Source organism: Protopterus annectens, chromosome 1.part1 (genome assembly GCF_019279795.1).
Source record: "Protopterus annectens isolate FY-2018-M chromosome 1.part1, PAN1.0, whole genome shotgun sequence".
In the NCBI taxonomy this organism is placed as follows: domain Eukaryota; kingdom Metazoa; phylum Chordata; order Ceratodontiformes; family Protopteridae; genus Protopterus; species Protopterus annectens.
The window spans coordinates 1,392,208,601-1,392,231,413 of record NC_056726.1 but is presented as its reverse complement, the minus strand read 5'-3'; the positions used below and the strand labels follow the sequence as shown (position 1 = coordinate 1,392,231,413).

Sequence of the window (22,813 nt, the reverse complement as noted above, 5' to 3'; positions counted from 1 at the left end):
GCCAGAACCTTTGTGAATACTCTGGGCAGTAGATAAGCCAAAGGGCAATGCAGAGAACTGATAATGAGAATTTCCAGCTCGAAAACGCAGATACTTTCTGCAACTTAGTCTTATAGGCACATGAAGGTAAGCTTCCTTGAGATCTAAAGTTACCATCCAGTGATCTTTGCCCAGTAGAGGTAAAAGCTGTTGTAACGTCAACATTTTGAACTTTGGAATGTCCAGATAAGTGTTGAGGATAGATAAATCCAAAATTGGTCTCCACATGTTCCCCTTCTTTGGTACTAGGAACAGGCGAGAATAAAATCCTAGGCCCCTTTCTGGCACAGGAACTGACTGAATGGCTCCTATTTGGAGTAACAGAGAAATTTGTTTGCGAGCCTCTGTTCTTTGTAGAGGAGGAATGTCTGGCATGCCTTTGAAAGGAGGCAAGGTATGGAAATAAAACCTGTAGCCGTGGTGAATGATATCCAGAACCCATTTGTCTTGGGTAATTAAATCCCAATTTTCTTTGAAAAGAGACAGTCTTCCTCCTAGAGGTGCCGCCAGGCGAGAAGGTACTGGCAGCTGAAAAGGCAGGTCATTGGGTCTGCTTACGAAAGGACTGACCCCTGCCCTCACCAGAAGTCTGAGCAGGTGAACTCCCTGTCCTAGGCCTAAAAGAACCTTGGGCTCTGCCCCTACCACGTCTAGACCTACCCCTAGACTGGGAATCATAAGCAGGATAAGTCCACCCCTTAGTAGGCCAATTTCTACTAAACTGGAGGCTGCACCTGCAAAAAATCCTTAACAGTTTGCATAGACTTAGCCTTGTCCTCCATTTTCTTTAAAACTGCTTCCACAGGCGAACCAAACAACACATCAGACTGTAAAGGAGCATCCAAAATCCTTGTCTTAACATGCTCAGCTAAGTTCTGATCTCTCAACCAGGCGTGCCTACGAAGAACAGAACCAGTGGCAGCCACCCTGGAGGAGGCCTGCACAGCATCAAAACCACATTGCAAGGAATGTTTACCCACTTGTTCAGACACATGAACTAAATCCTGCAACTCTTTACACTCAATACCTTCCGCCAGAGCATCCACCTTAGATTTCAACTGTGAAAGAAGATAATTCTGATATTTTAACATGTGAAACTGACAATTCAACGCCCTCATGGCTAAAGTGGAAGAAGTATACACTTTCTTTCCCCATCTATCCAAAGCCCTTGCCTCTTTATCAGGAGGGACAGGATTTTTAACAACTGAGGCCTTCACACCTTTAGGCCCCTGAGAGACAGTTTCGGGTCTGCCCTAGGACTCTTAAAAGATACTTATGAGCGTCAGGCACCCTATAATACCTATCCGGTTTAACTGGGGCAGGAGGCAAAGAATCAGGATTCAGGGAAGCCTCTGCAAAACATCTTCCACCACATTCAAAACAGGAGGTATAGCTAAAGGCCTATGCTGGGGTAAAACAAGAATTCCCTAAGCCTTTTCCTGGAATCAGAGAAATCTTGACCTTCCCATTTAAAATGCTCCCTCATGGAATGCAGAGTCTCTGAAAATGAAAAATCCTCAGGAGGAGAAGCTGAAGGAGTAGAATCATCCACATCAGAATCAGAATAAGGAGGTACTCCTGCAAGTCTTCAGCCGAAGACTCAGAAGCCTCCGCGCATTGCTCAAAACTCTCAAACTCAGGTTCCACCCTAGGCCTCTTATCAGGAGCGGGCATAGAACCCCTTATCATAGTAATGAAATCCTCTGCCATTTTAAGCATATGTTTCTTAGGCAAAGACCCTGAAGCACTAGGAGAAACCCCACTGAAGCAAAACTTGGCCTGCCCCTCAAAGAAGCCTTGGAAACAGAAGGGGAGGCTCTAACCACCTTAGGAAGAGAGGGAAGAACAGCCACCTGAGAAGCCCCCTCAGCCTGGCCTACTTCCTGAGAGGATACATCCTGTAACAGTAAAGTCTCTCCCTGAGACTCCAAAGAAACACCTGGCAAAACCTCCGGCTCCACTGAGCCCTCTAGAGAACCGACGTCTGGGACTGTCGGTTCTTCCACTCTAAGGCTTTGCTGCTTTGTCCTTGCGTTTTTTAGCCGAAGCCGGCGTCGGAGCATCCGGCGGCATTTTATAATTACAACGCTTCCCAAACACTAACCTGGCACAGTCTAACCTTCTCTTAATAGTGCGTTTGTTAAATCTAGCACAAGAGCGGCATCCAACAACGTCGTGCTCAGGCCCTAAACAAGGTATACACAAAGTATGATAATCCCTATGAGGTATCTGTTTCCCACAAGAAATACAGTTATTCACTTTTTCTGACATCCGGTTAAATACTGAGGCAAGAAAAAACCAAAATATTCTAGCGGGTACTTAGCCAACTTTGATTCGGTCTGAAACTCTGGCTTCAGAAACTTTCAGAACGCCAACCTGCACTCGCAAAATTGCTTCTGCATCGGACCATGTGGCAAAAAAGACTGAGGATATGGCGTCGGTCATGCGCATTAGTACCCTGACGTACTGACGTCAGTCTAATGCGCCGTGACCGACGTCAGCCATATACTTTGGTATTCGGGCCGACTGGACAGCGGACTACCCCAATAGTTAGGACTGCAGCAATGTGGAATGAAGAACATCACACAGTTATGCAGGGGGGCAAGCCCCTGCACTTTCAGGGGCTGCACCCCACCCCAACTTAATATTCCAACTCCGAGATCGCACTACAGTGAGGAAAGGGATGTATTTCCCTAACCGCACTGTACCGCGATCCCCTCACATGAGCGAACGTTAAAATTGCAAATGCACAGTCCATGCTCAATGGTAACGTTCGCTCACATCATCTGCCGAAATATGAAGTATTCGAACATCTGTTGTTCGAATACTTCATAGCCGTGCAAGTGCACGTCGGCATTGTGATAGTAAACCATATATATATATATATATATATATATATATATATATATATATATATATATATATATATATACACACATGGCCTATCTTTTCTAGCACAATCCATCAGCTACAACTTCTCTAACCTTCACAGCCATTTTTCTGCTCAATATGTCACTTAAATCATGAATATTTGCATCCTAGCCTCTCTCCTCAAACCCTCCATACGCAAGAGGTAAAACTACCTGCTAAAACTGACCTATGACAGCTCAGTACTGAGAACTCCACCTAGCCCCTCACACATTTTTCCTCAGTCTTGTGCATTTCCTGTGATGTCCAAGGAGCATTTGCTCGTCAAATAAAAAAAATCTTCATCTTCTACTCTAACCACTTCCAAATGATTTATGTTCATTATAAATATGCTTAAGTTCTCCAGTTCGAGTCTTATTTCTTGATTGTCTGATATGTATGTATGCCTTTGCAATCTTGCTCTGTTAAGATTACCTGTAGCACAGGCAGCCTGTCTTGAACTGTACTACTGCAGTGTTTGAGTACAGCTAGACTGCACAACAATGCTATATTTATCAGGCAAAGCAAGAGAGAAATGTATGTACAGTTACTGCTTATTAATCTGAACTAAATTATGATTCATGAGCTAAAGTCATGAAACTAAGTTTTCCTTTTTTTTTTTTTACACTAAATTGTAACTTCCCCCATGATACACTGATGTATCAAGGGAAAGTACAGTTTTGTACCTACCATAAATGTAGATGTTCGAGTGCACATACTGCTGCAGTCATTACACTTGGGTTATCCTGCTGTCAGGCGGGTCCCTCGGTTGGCCGAATTCCAAAGTCTTGGTCCGGCGTCAGTTGCTGTCGCTTCTTTCCTGACGTCAGAGCGGCAGGGGTATAAAAGAGGCAGCCGACGCCATTTTCTTCAGTTTTTCTTGCCCCAGATGTCAGGTGCCCCCAAATAGGCAGGCAATACATGATGTTATGCAAACGTACATAAGTAGATAAAACCAATCAGTAGTTGTAAGCAAATACACCATATAGGAGTACCCCAAGTTGGATGTATGCTAGAGGTGTTTGTCATAAGCCCTGTCCTGAGAGGGGATGGAGGGAGGGAGGGAAACCTGGACTGCAGCAGTACGTGCACTCGAACATCTACATTTATGGTAGGTACAAAACTGTACTATGTTCATCGTGCCATACTGCTGCAGTCATTACACGTGGGTGAATCCCAAAGCTATGGAAGGGTGGCTGGTATTAGGCTGAATTAGGAGGGGCTAGAATGCCCTGCAGGACTGTGGTGGCAAAGCCCGCTCTAGATTTAGAGTATAGTGGCAGGTGGTACTGCTTGGTAAAAGTGTGCACTGAACTCTAAGTAGCTGCTTCCAAAATGTCCTTGGTTGGGACCCCCCTGAGATATGCTGCTGAGGTAGCTGTTGCCCTGGTGGAGTGTGATCTGATATATCCTGGCACTGTTTTCCCATGAAATGAATAGCAAAAGCGGATGCAGTGGGCTATCCATTTTGAAATAGTCTGTTTGGAAATGGCCTTTCCTTGAACACCAGCAGCATAAGACACAAAAAGTTGTTCAGATTTTCTGAATGACTTTGTCCTGTCCAAATAGTATCGAAGTTGTCTGTGAATGTCCAAGGAGTGAAGTAGTCTCTCACCTTTATTCTGGGGTTTGGATAAAAGGTAGGTAAATGGATAGCCTGATTCAAAGCCACACTGGATACTACCTTTGGCATGAAGGTAGGGTTGGTACGTAAAGAGACTCTGTCCTGATGGAAAATGAGGAAAGGTTGCACTGCCATAAGGGCCTGTAGCTCAGAAACCCTGCGTGCTGAGGTAATAGCCAAAAGCAGAGCTGTTTTCCATGACAAGTATTGCAGTTCTGCTGAGGAGGCAGGTTCGAAAGGAGGTAATGTCAATTTTTCCAGTACGAAGTTAAGGTCCCAAGCTGGAGCTGGTGGATTTCGTGGGGGCCTTATATTTTTTGCCCCTCTGAGGAACTGTCTTAGTAAAGGACGTGAGAATAAGGGAGGATCCGTATTGTATTGTGCTGAAATAGCTGAGGCGTGGATTTTGATGGATGAGAAGGAAAGGTCACTGTTTAACATGTCAGCTAGGTACTGTAGAATCTGAGGTATATTTAATATCCAAGGATTTAGGCCTTTTGCTTGGTTCCATGCACCAAATCGCTTCCATTTGCCTGAGTAAGTTTTTCTGGTACTGGGTCTCCTGGCCTCCAAGATGACATTCTGGACCTCCTTTGAGAGGAGTGTAGATTGATAAGCTAAGGTATTTTCCATGCAGCTAGATTTAGTGTCCTGAGCTGACTGTGGAGGATCTTGTAATTTTGCTGAGACAACAGAAGTGGGAATTGAGGTAGGATCCAAGGTGGTGAATGAGATAGGCTCTTTAGGAGCGGGTACCAGTGCTGACGAGGCCAGTCCGGAGCAATGAGAATCATTTGTGGCCTCTCTGCTCTGACTTTTAATAAAACTTTTGTCAGTAGAGGCAGAGGTGGGAAGGCATAGGTTTGTCAATGTTGTCAAACTGAAAGATAGAGCGTCCAATTTCCAGGCCTGTGGATGATAGGTCCTTGTGCAGAATTTTTTCAGCTGGTAATTGCTGTAGGAGGCAAATAGATCTATGTCTGGCTGTCCCCATTTCCGTGCTATCATTGAGAATACTTGAGGGTGTAATTCCCACTCGTGAGGATCTGTCATATTTCTGCTTAATTTGTCTGCCACAATGTTTTCCTTTCCTGGCAGGAATTGCGCTTGTAGTTGTACTTGTAAGGCCAATGCTGTGTTCCACAGGGTCATTGCCTGTCTGCACAGGGGGTAGGAATGTGTGCCTCCCTGTTTGTTTATGTACCACATAACTGTGGTGTTGTCTGTTCTTATTAATAGTTGACCTGGATGCAATAGGTCCTTGAAGGCTGTAAGAGCATTTTGTACTGCTAGCATCTCCTTTTGGTTGATGTGAAGGTGCATGTGTTTTTGAGACCATCTTCCTTGAATGCACTGACCTACCATGTGTGCTCCCCCAGTCGTAGTCTGAAGCATCTGTTGTGATGGTTTGATTTGCTTGAGGTATGCAGAAAGGGAGACCCGTGTTTCTTTGGCATGCTTGAGCCCACCACAAAAATTCCTTTTGAAGGCATGGAATGAGTGGTATAATTGTTTCCAGGCTATGTTTGTGTTGAGACCATAAGTTTTTCAGGTACCACTGTAGTTTCCTCATATGCAGCTTTGCAAATGGTATTAGTAGAATGCAGGATGCCATGAACCCCAAAGCCTGCAGGATTTTCCTTGCAGTAAGCTGGGTTAAAGTTGTCATTTTTCTGAAGTATTGAGACAGTTGCCTTTGTCTGGCGTGAGATAAACCATCTGGGCTGTTGTATTTAAGCTGGCACCCAGGAATATTATCTGTTGTGAGGGTATCAGTTTTGATTTCTTTTTGTTTACTGTGTACCCTAGGCAATTTAACATTTTTATTACAAACGCCAAATGCTGTAGTAGAATGTCCTTGCTGTCCGCTTGGATCAGGCAGTCGTCCAGATATGGGTAGATTTGTATTCCTTGTCGTCTGCAAAATGCAATTACTGATGCCAGGCATTTCGTAAATACTCTGGGCACAGTAGATAAGCCAAAGGGCAATGCAGAGAATTGATAATGCGTTGTACCTGCAAGAAATCTGAGGTATCTTCTGCAATCTTGTCTGATACGGACATGCAGGTATGCCTCCTTGAGGTCCAACGTTACCAGCCAAGACTCATTGCCCAACATGGGAAGAAGCTGCTGTAATGTGAGCATCTTGAATTTTGGTACCTCTAAGTACGTGTTCAGGATGGATAGGTCTAAGATGGGTCTCCAGTCTTTGTCCTTCCTTGGTACCAGAAATAGTCTTGAATAAAAACCTTGACCTTGTTCTTTTGTAGGTACCTTTTGAATTGCTTTCATATCCATGAGAGCGGAAATTTGTTTTTGTGCCTCTACCCATTGATTTTGTGGCAGGTTTGGCATGCCTTTCATTTTTGGAAGGGTATGAAAGTGGAATCTGTAGCCTCTGATGTTCTACATCTCACATTGCTGCAGTCCTAACACTTGGGTAGTCCGCTGTCCCTCGGTCGGCCCGAATATCAGAGTATAAGGCTGACGTCGGTCAAGGCGCATTTGACTGACATCAGAACGTCAGGGTACAAATGCGCATGACCGACGTCATATCCTCAGTCTTTTTTGCCGCATGGTCCGATGCAGAAGCAGTGTTGCAAGTGCCGTTCGGCGTTCTGAAATTTTTCGAATTCGGAGTTTCAGACCGAAGTCAGAGTTGGTTAAGTACCCCGTTGGGGAATATTTTGTTTTCTTCTTGCCTCAGTGGTTTACCGGATGTCAGAAAAAGTGAATAACTGTATTTCTTGTGGGAAACAGATACCGCATAGGGATTACCATAATTTGTGTATACCTTGTTTGGGACCAGAGCACGACGTTGTTGGATGCCGCTTTTGTGCTAGGTTTAATAAACGCACTATAAAGCGGAGGTTGGATTGTGCAAGGTTGGTCTTTGGGAAGCGGTGCAATTACAAAATGCCGTCGGATGCTCCGGCCGCTTCCTCAAAGAAGCGCAAGGACAAGGCAGTTAAACCTAGGTTAGAGGAGTCGTCCGAACCGGACGCCAGTTCTTTAGAGGTGTCAGTGGAACCGGTGGTTCCGACGGAGGCCTCTCTGGAATCCCAGGGAGAAACTTTGATTTTACAGGATGTGGCCTCCCAGGAGGCAGGGCAGGCTGTAGGGGCTTCTCAAGTAACTGTACTCCCCTCCCTTCCTAAGGGGTCTAGGCCCTCTTTCTGCTTCCAAGGCTTCTCCTAGAGGCAGGTCTAGTTTAGCTTCTGTGGGTGTCACTCCCAGTTCTTCAGGTGCTGTGCCCAAGAAGCACATGCTCAAAATGGCAGAGGATTTAATTACTTTAATTAGAGGCTCTATGCCCCCTCCTGATAAGAGGCCTAGGATGGAACCTGTGTTGGGGGATTATGAGCAGGCTTCGGATGTGTCTGAGTCTTCGGCTGAAGACTTGCAGGAGTATTCTCATTATTCTGATTCTGATGTGGATGATTCTACTCCTTCTGCTTCTCCTCCTGAGGATTTTTCTTTTCCAGAGACCCTTCACGCCATGAGGGAGCATTTTAAATGTGAAGCTGAGGATTTCTCTGATTCCAGGAAAAGGCTTAGGGAATTTTTGTTTTACCCCAGCATAGGCCTTTAGCTATACCTCCTGTTCTGAATGTGGTGGAAGATGTGTTTGCAGAGGCTTCTCTTAATCCTGATTCTTTGCCCCTGCTCCTGTTAAACCAGATAGGTATTACAGGGTGCCTGAAGCTCATAAGTATCTTTTAGGAGTCCTAGGGCAGACCAGAAACTGTTAGCCAGGGGCCTAAGGGTGTTAAGGCTTCTGTTGTCAAGAATCCGGTTCCTGCAGATAAAGAGGCCAGGGCCTTGGATAGATGGGGAAAGAAAGTTTATACTTCTTCCACTCTAGCCATGAGAGCTTTGAATTGCCAGTTTCACATGTTGAAATATCAAAATTATCTCCTTTCTCAGTTGAAATCTAAGGTTGATGCTCTGGCGGAAGGTATTGACTGTAAAGAGTTACAAGATTTAGTGCATGTTTCTGAACAGGTGGGTAAGCATTCTTTGCAATGTGGTTTTGATGCTGTACAGGCCTCGTCTAGGGTGGCTGCCACTGGGTCAGTTCTTCGCAGGCATGCCTGGCTGAGGGATCAAAATTTATCTGACCATGTTAAAACTAGGATTTTGGATGCCCCTTTGCAATCTGATGTCTTGTTTGGTTCTCCTGTTGAGGCAGTTTTAAAGAAAATGGAAGACAAGGCTAAGTCTATGCAGACTGTTAAAGATTTTTGCAGGTTCAGCCTCCAAAGTTTAGTAGAAATTGGCCTACTAAAGGGTGGACGTATCCTTCTTATGATTCCCAGTCTAGGGGTAGATCTAGATGTGGCAGGGGCAGAGGTCAGGGCTCTTTCAGGCCCAGAACAGGGAGTTCTCCTGCACAGTCTTGAGTGAGGGCAGGGGTCAGTCCTTTCAAACAGACCCAATGACCTACCTTTTCAGCTGCCAGAACCTTCTCGCCTGGCAGCACCTTTGGGAGGAAGGTTGGCACTTTTCAAAGAAAATTGGAGTTTGATTACCCAAGACAAATGGGTACTGGATATCATACATCACGGTTACAGGTTTTATTTCCATACCTTGCCTCCTTTCAAAGGCATGCCAGACATTCCTCCTCAACAAAGAATAGAGGCTCACAAGCAAATTTCACTGCTACGCCAAATAGGGGCCATACAGCCGGTTCCTATGCCAGAAAGGGGCCTAGGATTTTATTCTCGCCTGTTCCTAGTCCCAAAGAAGGGGAACACGTGGAGACCAATTTTGGATTTATCTATCCTCAACACTTATCTGGACATTCCCAAGTTCAAAATGTTGACGTTGCAGCAGCTTTTACCTCTGCTGGGCAAAGATCATTGGATGGTAACTTTGGATCTCAAGGAGGCTTACCTTCATGTTCCTATCAGACTAAGTTGCAGGAAGTATCTGCGTTTTCGAGCTGGGACTTCTCACTATCAGTTCTCTGCATTGCCCTTTGGCTTATCTACTGCGCCCAGAGTGTTCACGAAAGTTCTGGCTCCAGTGATAGCTTTCTTCAGGCTAAAAGGAATACAGATCTATCCTTATTTGGACGACTGCCTGATTCTGGCTCAAGGAAGGGAAGAGCTTCTTCATCATTTGGAATATGTGATAGCAGTGCTAAGATGCCTGGGGTATTCTGTGAACGAAATAAAGTCCAGTCTAGTACCCTCTCGAGACATGTGCTTTCTGGGTGTGAGACTGAATACAGCATCCCAGATGGCCTTTTTAACCCCGGACAAACAAAAGAGTCTATCCCTGTACTTCCATCAGCTATCTCATCAGTCCGGGCTGACTGCAAGGACAGTCCTTCAAGCCTTAGGGTTCATGGCATCTTGTATTCTGGTGCTTCCCAATGCCAAACTGCATATGAGGAAGCTACAATGGTATCTCAAAAATGTATGGACACAGCACTGCCAGGATCTGGACACTGTCATTCAAATAATACCTTGCATTCAAAAGGAATTTTTGTGGTGGGCTCAGGAATGTCACCTAAACAAGGGACTCTCTGTGACCCGGCCAGAGGCGAGTCAGATTTTAACAACAGATGCCTCAGACATAGCTTGGGAGCTCATCTAAATGGAAAGTGGATACAAGACAAGTGGCCTGCCAGACTACAACATCTACATATCAACATGAAGGAGATGTTAGCAGTCCAGTTTGCATTAATAGCTTTCAAGGATTTACTTCTTCCAGGGCAGGTGTTGATTCTAACAGACAACACAACTGTCATGTGGTACATCAACAAGCAAGGGGAACACATTCTTATCCTCTATGCAGGCAAGCAATGATTTTGTGGGAGACTGCTCTCAGTTTACAACTAAGTCTTCAGGCAAGGTTTCTGCCGGGAGCACAGAACTCCTTAGCAGATGTGTTAAGCAGACAAATCATGGATCCCCATGAGTGGAAACTGGATCTTCATGTATTTCAGAAATTGACAGTGTCCTGGGGAACTCCAGACATAGATCTGTTCGCTTCTCCACTAAACCACCAGCTGCCAAAGTTTTGCACAAAGCGGTTTCATCCCACAGCTTGGAAAGTGGATGCTCTTTCTTTCAGTTGGAAAAATCTTCATGTGTATGCCTTTCCACCTCTGCCTCTCCTCCCAAAGGTACTTCTGAAGGTCAGACAGGACGAGCCAAGGATGATTTTAATAGCTCCAGATTGGCCTCGACAGCACTGGTACCCACTACTGAGAAATCTAGTACGGAAGCCTCCATGGCCTTTGCCTTTGATTCCACATCTGTTGTCCCAGGAGGACAGTCATTTGCTCAATGTCAAACTTCACTCTCTTCACCCAACAGCATGGCATATTCTGTTTTAAACCATAGAGGGTCTCAACTTCCACAACAAGTTTTGAATGTGATTTTGGAAGCTAGAAGGCCTAGTACAAGGAAAGTGTACGCAGATAAATGGAAGAGATTTTTATTTTGGAGTGCAGCTAAGGATTTGGATGTTTCTGAGCCTGATTTAAGTGTGGCTCTTCAATATCTTACTGAGTTATTGGACAAAGGTTTGTCCTTCTCTTCTATTAAGATTCATGCTGCAGCAATTTCAGCTCACTACGATTGTGACCCACCATTGTTTTCTCATCCTTTATTCAAGCAATTTCTTAGAGGGCAAAGAATATAAGACCCCCACGAAGAGCTCCTACTCCTGCTTGGGATCTCAATTTTGTGTTGGAGAAACTCACTCTACAACCTTTTGAGCCTGCAGCTACTGCTGAGTTGAAATATTTGTCATGGAAGACTGCCTTTTTGTTGGCCATTACCTCTGCAAGAAGGGTTTCTGAATTGCAGGCCCTTATGGCAGTTGAGCCTTTCTTAATTTTCCACAAGGATAGGGTATCTTACGTACTAATCCTTCCTTTATGCCTAAAGTGGTTTCTAGTGTGGCTTTAAACCAAACTATTCATTTGCCTACTTTTTATGCAAATCCCCAAACTAAAGGGGAACAGATTTTGCACACTTTAGATGTTCACAGGCAGTTGCGATATTATTTGGACAGAACTAAAGGGTTCAGACAATCTCAGCAGTTATTAGTTTCTTTTGCTTTGTGCTCTCAGGGCAAGCCCGTGTCAAAACAAACTATTTCTAAGTGGATTGGATTTTGCATTGCTTTCTGTTATTCCCATCATGGCAAAGAGATTCCAGCTGGGATTAGACCTCATTCCACTAGGGCTACTGCCACTTCGACAGCTTTTTTGAGGGGGTGGCTACTAAGGATATTTTGGAGGCAGCCACTTGGAGTTCAGTGCATACCTTCTCTAGGCATTACCACCTTCCATTGTACTCTAAATCCAGGGCTGGTTTTGCCACTGCGGTGTTGCAGGGCATTTTGGCAGCTCCTGCTTCATTATAGTTTAGCCATCCTCCCTTACCTCTGCTTTGGGATTCTACCCAAGTGTTAGGACTGCAGCAATGTGAGATGTAGAACATAGTACAGTTTTGTACCTACCATAAATGTAGATGTTCGAAGATCCACATTGCTGCAGTCCAATTTACCCTCCCTCCTTCCCCTCTGTTGTTTGAGGTGGTTGTGTGGGTTGGGTTATCCATCTGAGGTATATTGCATTTTGTATATTGCATTTTGTATATATTATACATATTTTTGGTGTTAGGCTAGTTGGTTGTTTAGTTGTGGTCTATGGGTTTTGACCTTTCTTTTTAGGGTCTTCTGACATCTGGGGCAAGAAAAGACTGAGGATATGACGTCGGTCATGCGCATTTGTACCCTGACGCTCTGATGTCAGTCAAATGCGCCTTGACCGACGTCAGCCTTATACTCTGATATTCGGGCCGACCGAGGGACAGCGGACTACCCAAGTGTTAGGACTGCAGCAATGTGGATCTTCGAACATCTACATTTATGGTAGGTACAAAACTGTACTTTTATGATGTCCAGAATCATTTGTCCTGTGTAATAATGTGCCAATTGTCTGAAAATAAGGCCAGTTTCCCGCCCAAAGGTGCTGCCATTGAATGTTTGTTTTGCAGGCGTAGGGGGAAGTCATTGAGCTTGCTTCCTGAATGGTTGAGGCCTTTCTTCTCCACCTCTTGGAGTTGTTGTTTGCCATTGTCTAGGTCTGTAAGAACCTTATGGTTGTCCTCTGCCCCTGGGGCGTCTGTACCTACCCCTTTGGGGTCTGTCTGTGGTTGGAAAGGACCAGTTTTTTGATGGCCAGTTTCTACTGAAGCGAGGAGGTTGTACCTGCAAGAAATCTTTAACTGTTTGCATAGATTTCGCCTTTTCTTCCATTTTCTTTAAAACCTCCTCTGCTTTGACACCAAATAATACATCCTTTTGCAATGGTGCATCCAATAACTTTGCTTTTACATGATCTGGTAAGGTTTGCTCTTTTAGCCAAGCATGTCTACGTACCACAGAGCCGGTGACAGCTGCTCTACATGAGGCCTCCAAGGAATCAAAACCACACTGTAAAGTATGTTTTCCCACTTGCTCTGCTCCATGCAATAAATCCTGCATCTCTTTTAAATCTGGTTGATCTGTTTGTGTCATCTTAAGCTTCAATTGGGAGATCAAAAACTGCTGGTATTTTAGCATGTGAAATTGGCAGTTTAATGCCCTCATGGCTAAAGTGGCAGAAGTATACACCTTCTTCCCCCATCTTTCTAATGCTCTGGAATCTCTTTCAGAAGGTAAAGGATTTTTTGCAGTAGGACCCTGTGAAATGGTTTCTGGGTCAGCAGCAGGGCTTTTATATAAAAACTGGTGGGAATCAGGGACCCGGTAGTGTCTGTCTGGTTTAACTGTGGCAGGAGGCAAGGAGTCTGGATTCAGACTGGCTTCTGCAAAAACATCATCCAAAATATCTAAAACCGGAGGAATAGCAAGGGGCCTATGCTGAGGAAGAAGGAGAAACTCCCGGAGCCTTTTCTTAGAATCTGAGTAATCCTGTCCTTCCCAGTGGAAGTGTTCCCTCAAGGTATGCAAGGTTTCCCCGAAAGAATAGTCCTCTGGGGGGGAAACCGAGGGAATTGATTCCTCTGCATCAGAGTCTTCATAGGGAGAATAGGAGTAATCATGGTCCTCAGAAAAACCTGAGGTAATGGAAGCTTGATCTGAGGAAGGGTAGTCTTCCTCCAACCTGGGTCTTTTTTCTAAGGGGGGCTGAGAACCCCTGATAAGAGTAATTAAATCCTCAGCCATCTTGAGCATCTGTTTTTTAGGCATGGGTTGCTGAGAGGGGGTCTGAGGACCCTGTTTCCTAATTTTCATAGGGGCTTTAGCTTTTGAGTAAGATTTAATGGTAATAGAAGTAGGCTTGAAAACGCCTTCAGAAACTGAAGGCCTAGCTAAATTTTCTGGTTCCCCACCAAAAGTGGCGTACCGGTGTCTAGAGAGGTAATCGGCTCCGGAGGGCCTGCAACTTCAGATTGAGAGGTTGCGGGTAAAATAGATTCAGCGGTAGTCAGGGGCTGCGAAGGCGCCTCACTGAGAACCGGAGATACGGCGGCAGGCCTAAGCATGGTCTCTGTATCCGGTTTGGGCCTCGGATGCCTATCTTTATCTTTGCGTTTTTTCATTAAGCCTGGTGTCGGAATATCTGACGACATGCTGTAGTTAAATTTTTTGCCAAAATAATGAAGGGCGAACTCTGCCCGACGTTTTATAGTGCATTTATTGAACCTAGCACAAAAGTGGCAGCCCGAGATGTCGTGGTCTGGGCCTAGGCAAGGAATACAGTATGAGTGAAAATCCTTATGCGGTATTTGCTTCCCACAAGAAATGCAATTATTAACTTTGTCTGACATCGGTCTGAGGCAAGAAAAGTGTCCCCAACGGGGTACTTAGCTTTAGAGAAGACTTCGGCTGAAATCCTTTTCGGAAATCTCAGGAGCTGGCCGACCGGCACTTGCGAACTGCTTCTGCTTCGGGCACCGCGCGGCAAGAAAGACTGAAGAAAATGGCGTCGGCTGCCTCTTTTATACCCCTGCTGCTCTGACGTCAGGGAAGAAGCGACGGCAACCGACGCCGGACCAAGACTTTGGAATTTGGCCGACCGAGGACCTGCCTAACAGCAAGATAACCCAAGTGTAATGACTGCAGCAGTATGGCACGATGAACATCTGTACAAGTACATCTCTACAGACATTTCTCTGTTGTGCCAGAATTTTTTTTTCTGGTTGAATCTCATATGCATATGTTCTCAAAAGAAGAAAGGCAATACTGTGAAACAATTACATTGCATTCATGAGAGACATTTGGGGGCATTACATTTAATAAACAGTAGTGCGTATAAATAATGTAGGTCATATGTAAGACAACTGTGCATTTAGATGAGGTGGGATATAATCTGACGAAAGCAGAATTATAACATGAGATCCATAAAAAATATCTAATCTACAATTACATTTTTCAGTCTGTTTGTGTAGGTCATCAGGTTAACCCCACCCCACACACACGTCATTCTGTGAAGAGTTTGTATGTTGGAAGAGGTTTTTGTCAATTAGTTTTTAAAGACTGTCATTCATACAGAACAACCAGTAGAAACTACCATTGTTAATACCAATTTTAATCACATCCACAATAATTACGGTACAATAGCAAACAATGTTGTTTCATTAATGGCTGCAAAATGCCTCATTGCTTAAACAGTAAACGGGCAACCAGAAAAAAAAAATTACAAAAAACAGCCGCGTAGTTTCAAGTTACACTGAACACACAAAATTCAAAAAGGTTTACCGTTTGTTCTACAGCATCAAATTAGACGGAACACTACAAAAATCACTTACTTCCCAAAGTTCATAGATTTCTTTTTTCATGTCTTCACTTAATAGACTAGTCAAGTGCTTCATAGCGTCCTGAAATAAAAGTACAGAGGAATGTGTAATCATCATGTGTGTAGTCACAGAATTCTCAGTTGCACACGGACTAGTCACCTTCCTATTATTTTCTTACAAAGACACACGACTCTACATGCTATAGACATTTAAAGCAATTATGTTACAAATGTTGCTAAACTACAAACCTACCTGCAAAACTCTACAATAAACCTAACACATCACAACCCACATAAATTGTGCATTCAGCACCACAATATTTGATGTGTCTGACAATGTACTGAAGTGCACATGGGTGCTGGCCAGAAGAAAAAGGGGCTGGCATGACACTCCACTATACTAGCCAAGCCTATTATCTTCCTGCTTATCACTACACATCAGTCAAGAAAAAGACAGTTCAGTTGTGTAAGTAAACGTACCATAACAGCAGATTTTAGAAGGATCCAGTCACTGCTGCAGTAGCCTTAGCAATACGGGTTATATCCTGCCAAAGGTAAAAACAGCCAGCCAGCTTCCAAAGCTGCAGGGCACTTTCCCATGTACCGTCATCAATCAGCTTGAGCCGATATAACTAAAACAAGAGGTTTGGGCTCCAAGTGCTTCACAGATGTCCTGCTGCAAAAGAGTCTTTCCAGGATTGATGGGCAGCCTGTGGTGTTCCTTTGCTGGGCACATTAAGTTCCTTTTGGGGAAAAAAAAACTGTCCTGTTGGCTTGAAAGTTATTTAAAGTATTTAAAAAACATTTTCTGTGGTGAAACTGTGTTTATTTTACTTTTTGGTCTGGCAAAGCGTTTTACTATAAATTTCTGTTTTTCTTTTTTTAAAAAGACAATTTTTTCCAGCTTTTGCTGCTTGTTTTCCTTGAGAAAGAGGCACCATCTTAGCTTGACTATGGAACAGTCAGTCTTACAGTTGGTCATTTTTCCAACCACACAAAGAAAAAAGTTAAGCAGCCTTTGCTACCACAGCAGGCTAGCAATTTGTCTCAGCTTCAGATGAGTGATTCTGCCATGGTCATGGTCATTAGCTGTACACCAGAAAGTATAGTTGTGTACACTTACCATAAATGTAGATGTTCGAGTGTATTTCATGGTTGCAGTCATTACATTTGGGTAATCTGCTGGCAGGTTGCCCTCAGTCGGCCAGAATTCTAAAGTCTTGGGTCCTGCGTCAGTTGCTGTCTTCTCTTCCATGACGTCAGGGGTATAAAACATGCAGCCGACGCCATTTTCTTTAGTTTTTCTTGCCCATGATGTCAGGTGCCCCCAAAAAGGTAGCAATATTCTAAATATATATATATATATATATATATATATATATATATACACACACACACACACACACACACACACACATGGATCAATATAAACTTTACCTTCATCTACAAGCAAATACACCACATAGGTTGTAGAAGATAGAGAAGGAAAGATAAACTGTAGAATGACAGGGGGATGGCGGGAGGGTAACCTGGACTGCAACAGTGAATACACTCGAACATTTACATTTATGGTAAGTGTACACAACTGTACTATGTTCTTCGTGTTTCACTGTTGCAGTCATTACATTTGGGTAGAATCCCAAAGCTATGGTTGGGAGACTGGAACTAAACAGCATTAGGTGAGGCTATAAGGCCCTGCAGCACTGCAGTGGCAAAGCCTGCCCTGGACTTAGAGTACAGAGGCAAATGGTAATGCTTTGTAAAGGTGTGAACAGAACTCCAAGTAGCAGCCTCTAGAATGTCCTTGGTTGGTACTCCTCTGAGAAAGGCTGCTGAAGTAGCTGCAGCCCTGGTGGAGTGAGACCTAATGCCCTTGGGCACAGGTTTGCCATGGTGTAAGTAGCAGAAACGGATGCAATGGCGTATCCACTTTAAAATTGCTTTGAATTAGCCTTTCCTTCTGATCCTGCAGCATATGACACTAGTAATTGCTCAATTCTTCTTAGAGCTTTAGTCCTGCTCAAGTAGAATCGTAGCTGTCTGTGTACGTCCAAGGAATGCAGAATTCTCTTCCCTTTGTTCTGCGGATTTGGATAAAAAGTTGGCAGATGAATTGTTTGGTTAAGAGCCACACTGGAAATGACCTTAGGCATAAAAGTAGGATTTGTCCTCAGAGACACTCTGTCTGGGTAAAATATGATAAAAGGCTCTACAGCCATGAGGGCCTGTAGTTCTGAAACTCTTCTTGCTGAAGTAATTGCTAGTAGCAGAGCTGTCTTCCATGATAAGAACTTTATATCACTGGTAGCAGCTGGTTCAAATGGAGGCAGGGTGAGCTTTTCCAACACATAATTGAGGTCCCATGCAGGTAGGATGAGAAAAGATTGACGGCTCTGTACTGTAATGAACCGAAATGGCAGAGGCATGGATTTTGATTGATGAAAAAGATAGGCCTTTGTCAAGCATCTCAGTTAAGTATTGTAATATCTGAGGAATATGCGGTTCTGCTGTATCAGTTCCTTGCGCTTGATTCCAAGCACAGAATCTCTTCCATTTGTCAGCATAAGATTTTCTAGTACTAGGCCTTCTGGCTTCTAAAATGACATCCATCACAGCTTTACTGAGGGGGGTCGTCTGTATGATTACAGAATTAGCCATGCTGCCAGGTTCAGAGTCTGTAATTGATTGTGCAGGATCTGATTGTTTTGCTGGGACAGTAGTTGTGGTTTTTGAGGCAAGGTCCAAGCTGGGTATTGAGACAAGTTCCTTAGGATTGTGTACCAGTATTGGCAGGGCCAGTCCGGGACAATTAATATAATCTTTGGCTTCTCTTGTCTGACTTTTAGGAGGACCTTGGGTAGAAGAGGCAGAGGAGGAAAGGCGTAAACTGATAGGTTTTTCCAACTGAAGGATAGGGCGTCCACTTTCCATGCTTGTCTGTGATAAGTCCTTGTGCAGAATCTTTTCAGCTGATAATTCTGAGGAGAGGCAAATGGGTCTATGTCTGGGCTCCCCCATTTCTCTGCTATCATGCTGAAGACTTGTGGATTTAGTTTCCACTTGTGAGGATCCATAAGGTTTCTGCTTAAATCATCTGCCAGAGTGTTTTGTTTTCCTGGCAGGAATTGAGCTTGAAGATTTATTTGGTAGGTCAAAGCTGTGTCCCACAGTGCCATGGCTAATCTGCAAAGAGGGTATGAGTGTGTGCCCCCTTGCTTGTTTATATATCACATTACTGTGGTGTTGTCAGTCTTTTTCAGTAGTCGTCCTGGATGAAGTAAGTCCTTGAAGGTTGTTAGGGCATTTTGAACAGCTAGCACCTCTTTCTGGTTGATACGTAGATGCATTTGATTTGGTGCCCACATGCCCTGAATGCATCTTCCTGCCATGTGGGCACCCCAGGCATAATCTGATGCGTCTGTTGTTAAGGTTTGGCTGGCAGGGTGTAGAGTGAAGGCCCATCCCATGTTTTGGTGACAGGCCTTTGTCCACCATAGAAACTCCTGTTGCAGGAAGGGGATGAGAGAGAAATCATTGTTTCCAGACTGTGTGAATGTTGACTCCATAAACTTTTTAGGTACCACTGAAGTTTCCGCATATGCAGTCTTGCATATGGAATTAGTAGGATGCAGGATGCCATGAAGCCCAGAGTCTGCAGAATTTGTCTTGCAGAAGACTGGGTTTTTTTGCCATCAGTTTGAAGTAAGTAGTCAGTTGTCTTTGTCTGGCATGAGGTAAGCCATCTGGGCAGTTTTATTCAAGCTTGCACCCAGGAATGCTATCTTTTGAGAGGGTGCCAGTTGTGATTTCTTTTCATTTATTGTGTACACTAGGCATGTTAGAAGCCTTTTCACAAACGCCAGGTGTCGTAGAAGAGTGTCCTTTTCTCTGCTTGAGTGAGACAGTCGTCCAAGTAAGGATATATTTGAATACTTCTTTGTCTGCAAAATGCAATTACTGGTGCCAGGCACTTTGTAAAGACACAGGGTGCAGTAGATAAGCCAAAGGGCAGTGCAGAGAATTGGTAATGCATTAAGCCAGCCTTGAATCTGAGGTATCTTATGCATGACTGTCTTACTGGGGCATGCAGGTATGCCTCTTTTAGGTCTAAAGTCACCAGCCAAGCATTCCTGCCCAGCATGGGCAGAAGCTGTTGCAAAGTGAGCATTTTGAATTTTGGAATGTCCAGGTATGTGTTCAAAATCGATAAATCCAGTATTGGCCGCCAGGCCTTGTCCTTTCTGGGTACCAAGAACAGTCAAGTAAAAACCTTGTCCTTTTTCCTGTTCTGGTACTGTCTGAATGGCCCCCATATCCATGAGGGACGTAACCGGTTTCTGAGCCTCTGCCCATTGTTTTTTTTGGCAGATCTGGCCAACCATTTGTCATTGGCAGAGTGTGGAAATGGAATCTGTATCCCCGTGATACGATGTTTAGTACCCACTTGTCCTGGGTTATTAATTGCCAATTTTGAGCAAAAAGTGCTAATTTTCCCCCTATGGGTGCTGCCAAAAGATAAGTGTTTGGTGTAGGCAGAGGGAAGTCATTGGGATTGCTTTCTGTAGGCTTGCGCTTTATCTCCTCCAGATTTGGAGCTAGATGCGCCCCATTGCTTTGACCTGTATGAGTCTTGAGCCTGGTACCTGGAACCCTTAGGGCGTCTGGATTTGCCCCTTTGAGCTCTGCCTGACACAGGAAAGGACCATTTTTTTGTAGGCCAGTGTCTACTGAATCTAGGTGGCCGAACTTGTAAGAAATCTTTAACAGTTTGCATAGACTTAGATTTGTCTTCCATTTTCTTTAAAACCTCTTCTGCCTTAATACCAAACAGAGAATCATGCTGTAAAGGTGCATCTAGCAATTTAGCTTTAACATGATCAGGCAAATTTTGTTCCTTTAACCAGGCATGCCTCCTAATCCCAGATCCAGTAACTGTGGCCCTGCAGGAGGCCTCTAAAGAATGAAAACCACATTCCAAAGTATGCATTCCAACTTGTTCAGCTGCATGCAATAATTCCTGCAATTCCTTATTTTTTGCACATTCTGAAATCAACATAATTTTCTGTTTCAGCAATCCCATAACATGTTGTTGGTACTTAAGCATATGAAATTGACAGTTTAAGGCCCTGATTTCCAAGGTTGCAGATGTATAAACCTTTTTTCCCCATCTGTCCAGTGCCCTTGAATCTCTGTCGGAGGGGGTAGGATGTTTTGCTGTTAAGGCCTTAACTCCCCTTGGACCCTGTGAAATAGTTTCAGGATCAACAGCAGGGTTTCTAAATAAAAATTTATGAGAGTCAGGGACCCTGTAATACCTGTCAGGCTTACTGGGAGCTGGAGATAAGGAGTCAGGGGTCAGGCTTGACTCCGAAAACACATCATCCACAATGTCTAAAACAGGGGGAATGGCTAAAGGCTTGTGCTGAGGGAGAAGAAGGAAATCCCCGAGTCTCTTTTTTGATTCTGTGAAGTCTTGACTCTCCCAGTGAAAATGCTTCCTCAAAGTATGCAAGGTTTCTCCAAATGAATAATCCTCAAGAGGAGATGCAGATGGAATAGACTCCTCAGCATCAGAATCCTCATAGGGAGGTAAAGATAATTCCTGATCAAAAGAGGAATCAGAAGAAATAGAAACCTGATCTGAAGATTCATAGTCAGTGTCTTGCCTAGGCCTCATATCTGGAGGGGGATGGGTACCCCTGATCAAGATGATAAGGTCTTCAGCCATTTTGATCATCTGTTTTTTAGGCATAGAGGCCTATGCACATGGCTCAGGCGTCGGTTTTTTAGTTTTAGAAGGTGTCTTTGCCTTTGGTTTTGCAGCTTTCGTCGGTTTAATATAAAAATGTTGAGGTCTCAATACACCCTCAGAAGCCGGTGCCTGCTCAGCGGCTCTGGACCCATCCGAGGGAGATACATCCGTCGGTCCAATACCTTGAGTATCTTGCGGCATGCCAGACTCCACATGGGTGTTGGTAGAGGCCTGCGACTTGAAGGTAGCGGGTATCAGGGGCTGTGAAAGCACCTCACTGAGTACCGGCGACTGGCTTAGGAGAAGCTTCGTCATCGGTTTTGGATCTTGACTGCCTTTCTCTGTCCTTTTCTTTGTGTTTTTTTATGTACTCTGGTAGTCGGATTGCTATCAGACGACATTTCTGGGTAGTTAAATCTGTTTCAAAAATACTTAGATGCAAAAATATACCAACGCTTAATAGTGCGTTGGTTAAATCTAGCACAAAACCGACAGTCAAGCACATTGTGATCAGGGCCTAGGCAAGGAATACAGTATACATGGAAATCCTTATGAGGTATTTGCTTCCCCGCAAGTAATACAATTATTAACTTTTTCTGACATCGGTAAAAAGCAAGAAAAAAAGTTTCCCCAACCGGGTACTTCGCTTTAGTGAAGACTTCGGTTCTGAAATTCAAACTCGAATATTTCGGTAGTCGGCCGACCGGCACTTGCAAAATGCCTCTGCTTCGGGTACCGCGCAGCAAGAAAGACTAAAGAAAATGGCGTCAGCTGCATGTTTTATACCCCTGACGACCTGACATCATGGAAGAGGAGACAGCAACAGATGCAGGACCCAAGACTCTGGAATTCAGGCCGACTGAGGGCAACCTGCCAGCAGATTACCCAAATGTAATGACTGCAACAGTGAAACACGAAGAACATCACTCATCTTTTAACACAGATCCCTCTGGTGTACTACCTATAACCATTATTGACTGGGAGAGTTAGCTACATCCTTTGCAGATCTTGGGATGGCCTTGGTGGGCAAGGGAGAGCTATCATCCCTATGGCAGCTACTGCTGCCATTAGCAACACTGTTGGTCCCATTTTTCCTATCAAAAAAGAAACCGAAAACTATCTAGTCCTGAATACATTCACATACATACATGAAACGTATCTACAAAGTTTATGTTGCTGGATTAGATCCTGGTAGCTTTTTAAATGCAGAAGAAAAGTTTGTATGCTGCTGGCTATGCTTCAACATTTCATGGTTGCTGATTTCAGCAAGAAGGATGATATGAAATATTGAGATGAAAATACAGCTGTGTATAGTAAAGACTAGAACACTGCAATAACAGGGAGATAAAAAAATTAGTACAGGGTTAAGAGGAGAGAAAATAAATAGACTTGGGCAGAACAAATATATATATATACATGGCTGCACAAGAACAAATATACACATGGCTGCACAATGTGTGGTTGAATGTTTTTGTTCAATTCATGGAATGTCAACCAAAAATATCAAAACAAAAGTCATTGGTTGGGACTGAGCAAGGGAAGTGGCCCTGTCCACTGCAAGAATCATGATAGAGCTCATTTCACAGTTTTCATTTGTTCGAGATTCAACATTTTTTTGGTCTACTTTCTGTGAGTCCAGCAAAAGCTGTGCGTGTGTGTGCGTGTTCTTCTATTCATTAGTGACACACAAAATAACAAATGGTGGTATCTTGAAAAAATGCAG

At 44.0% G+C, this 22,813-nt stretch overlaps 1 protein-coding gene across 1 annotated transcript in view; it reads right to left on the bottom strand.

Annotated features, from left to right (window-relative positions):
* HDDC2 (HD domain containing 2) overlaps positions 1 to 22,813 on the bottom strand; it is a 274,425-nt gene that overhangs the window by 61,341 nt on the left and 190,271 nt on the right. The window contains exon 4 of the mRNA XM_044082206.1: positions 15,352 to 15,420. Coding sequence (XP_043938141.1) covers positions 15,352 to 15,420 — 69 coding nt within the window. The remainder of the gene's footprint in view (positions 1 to 15,351; positions 15,421 to 22,813) is intronic.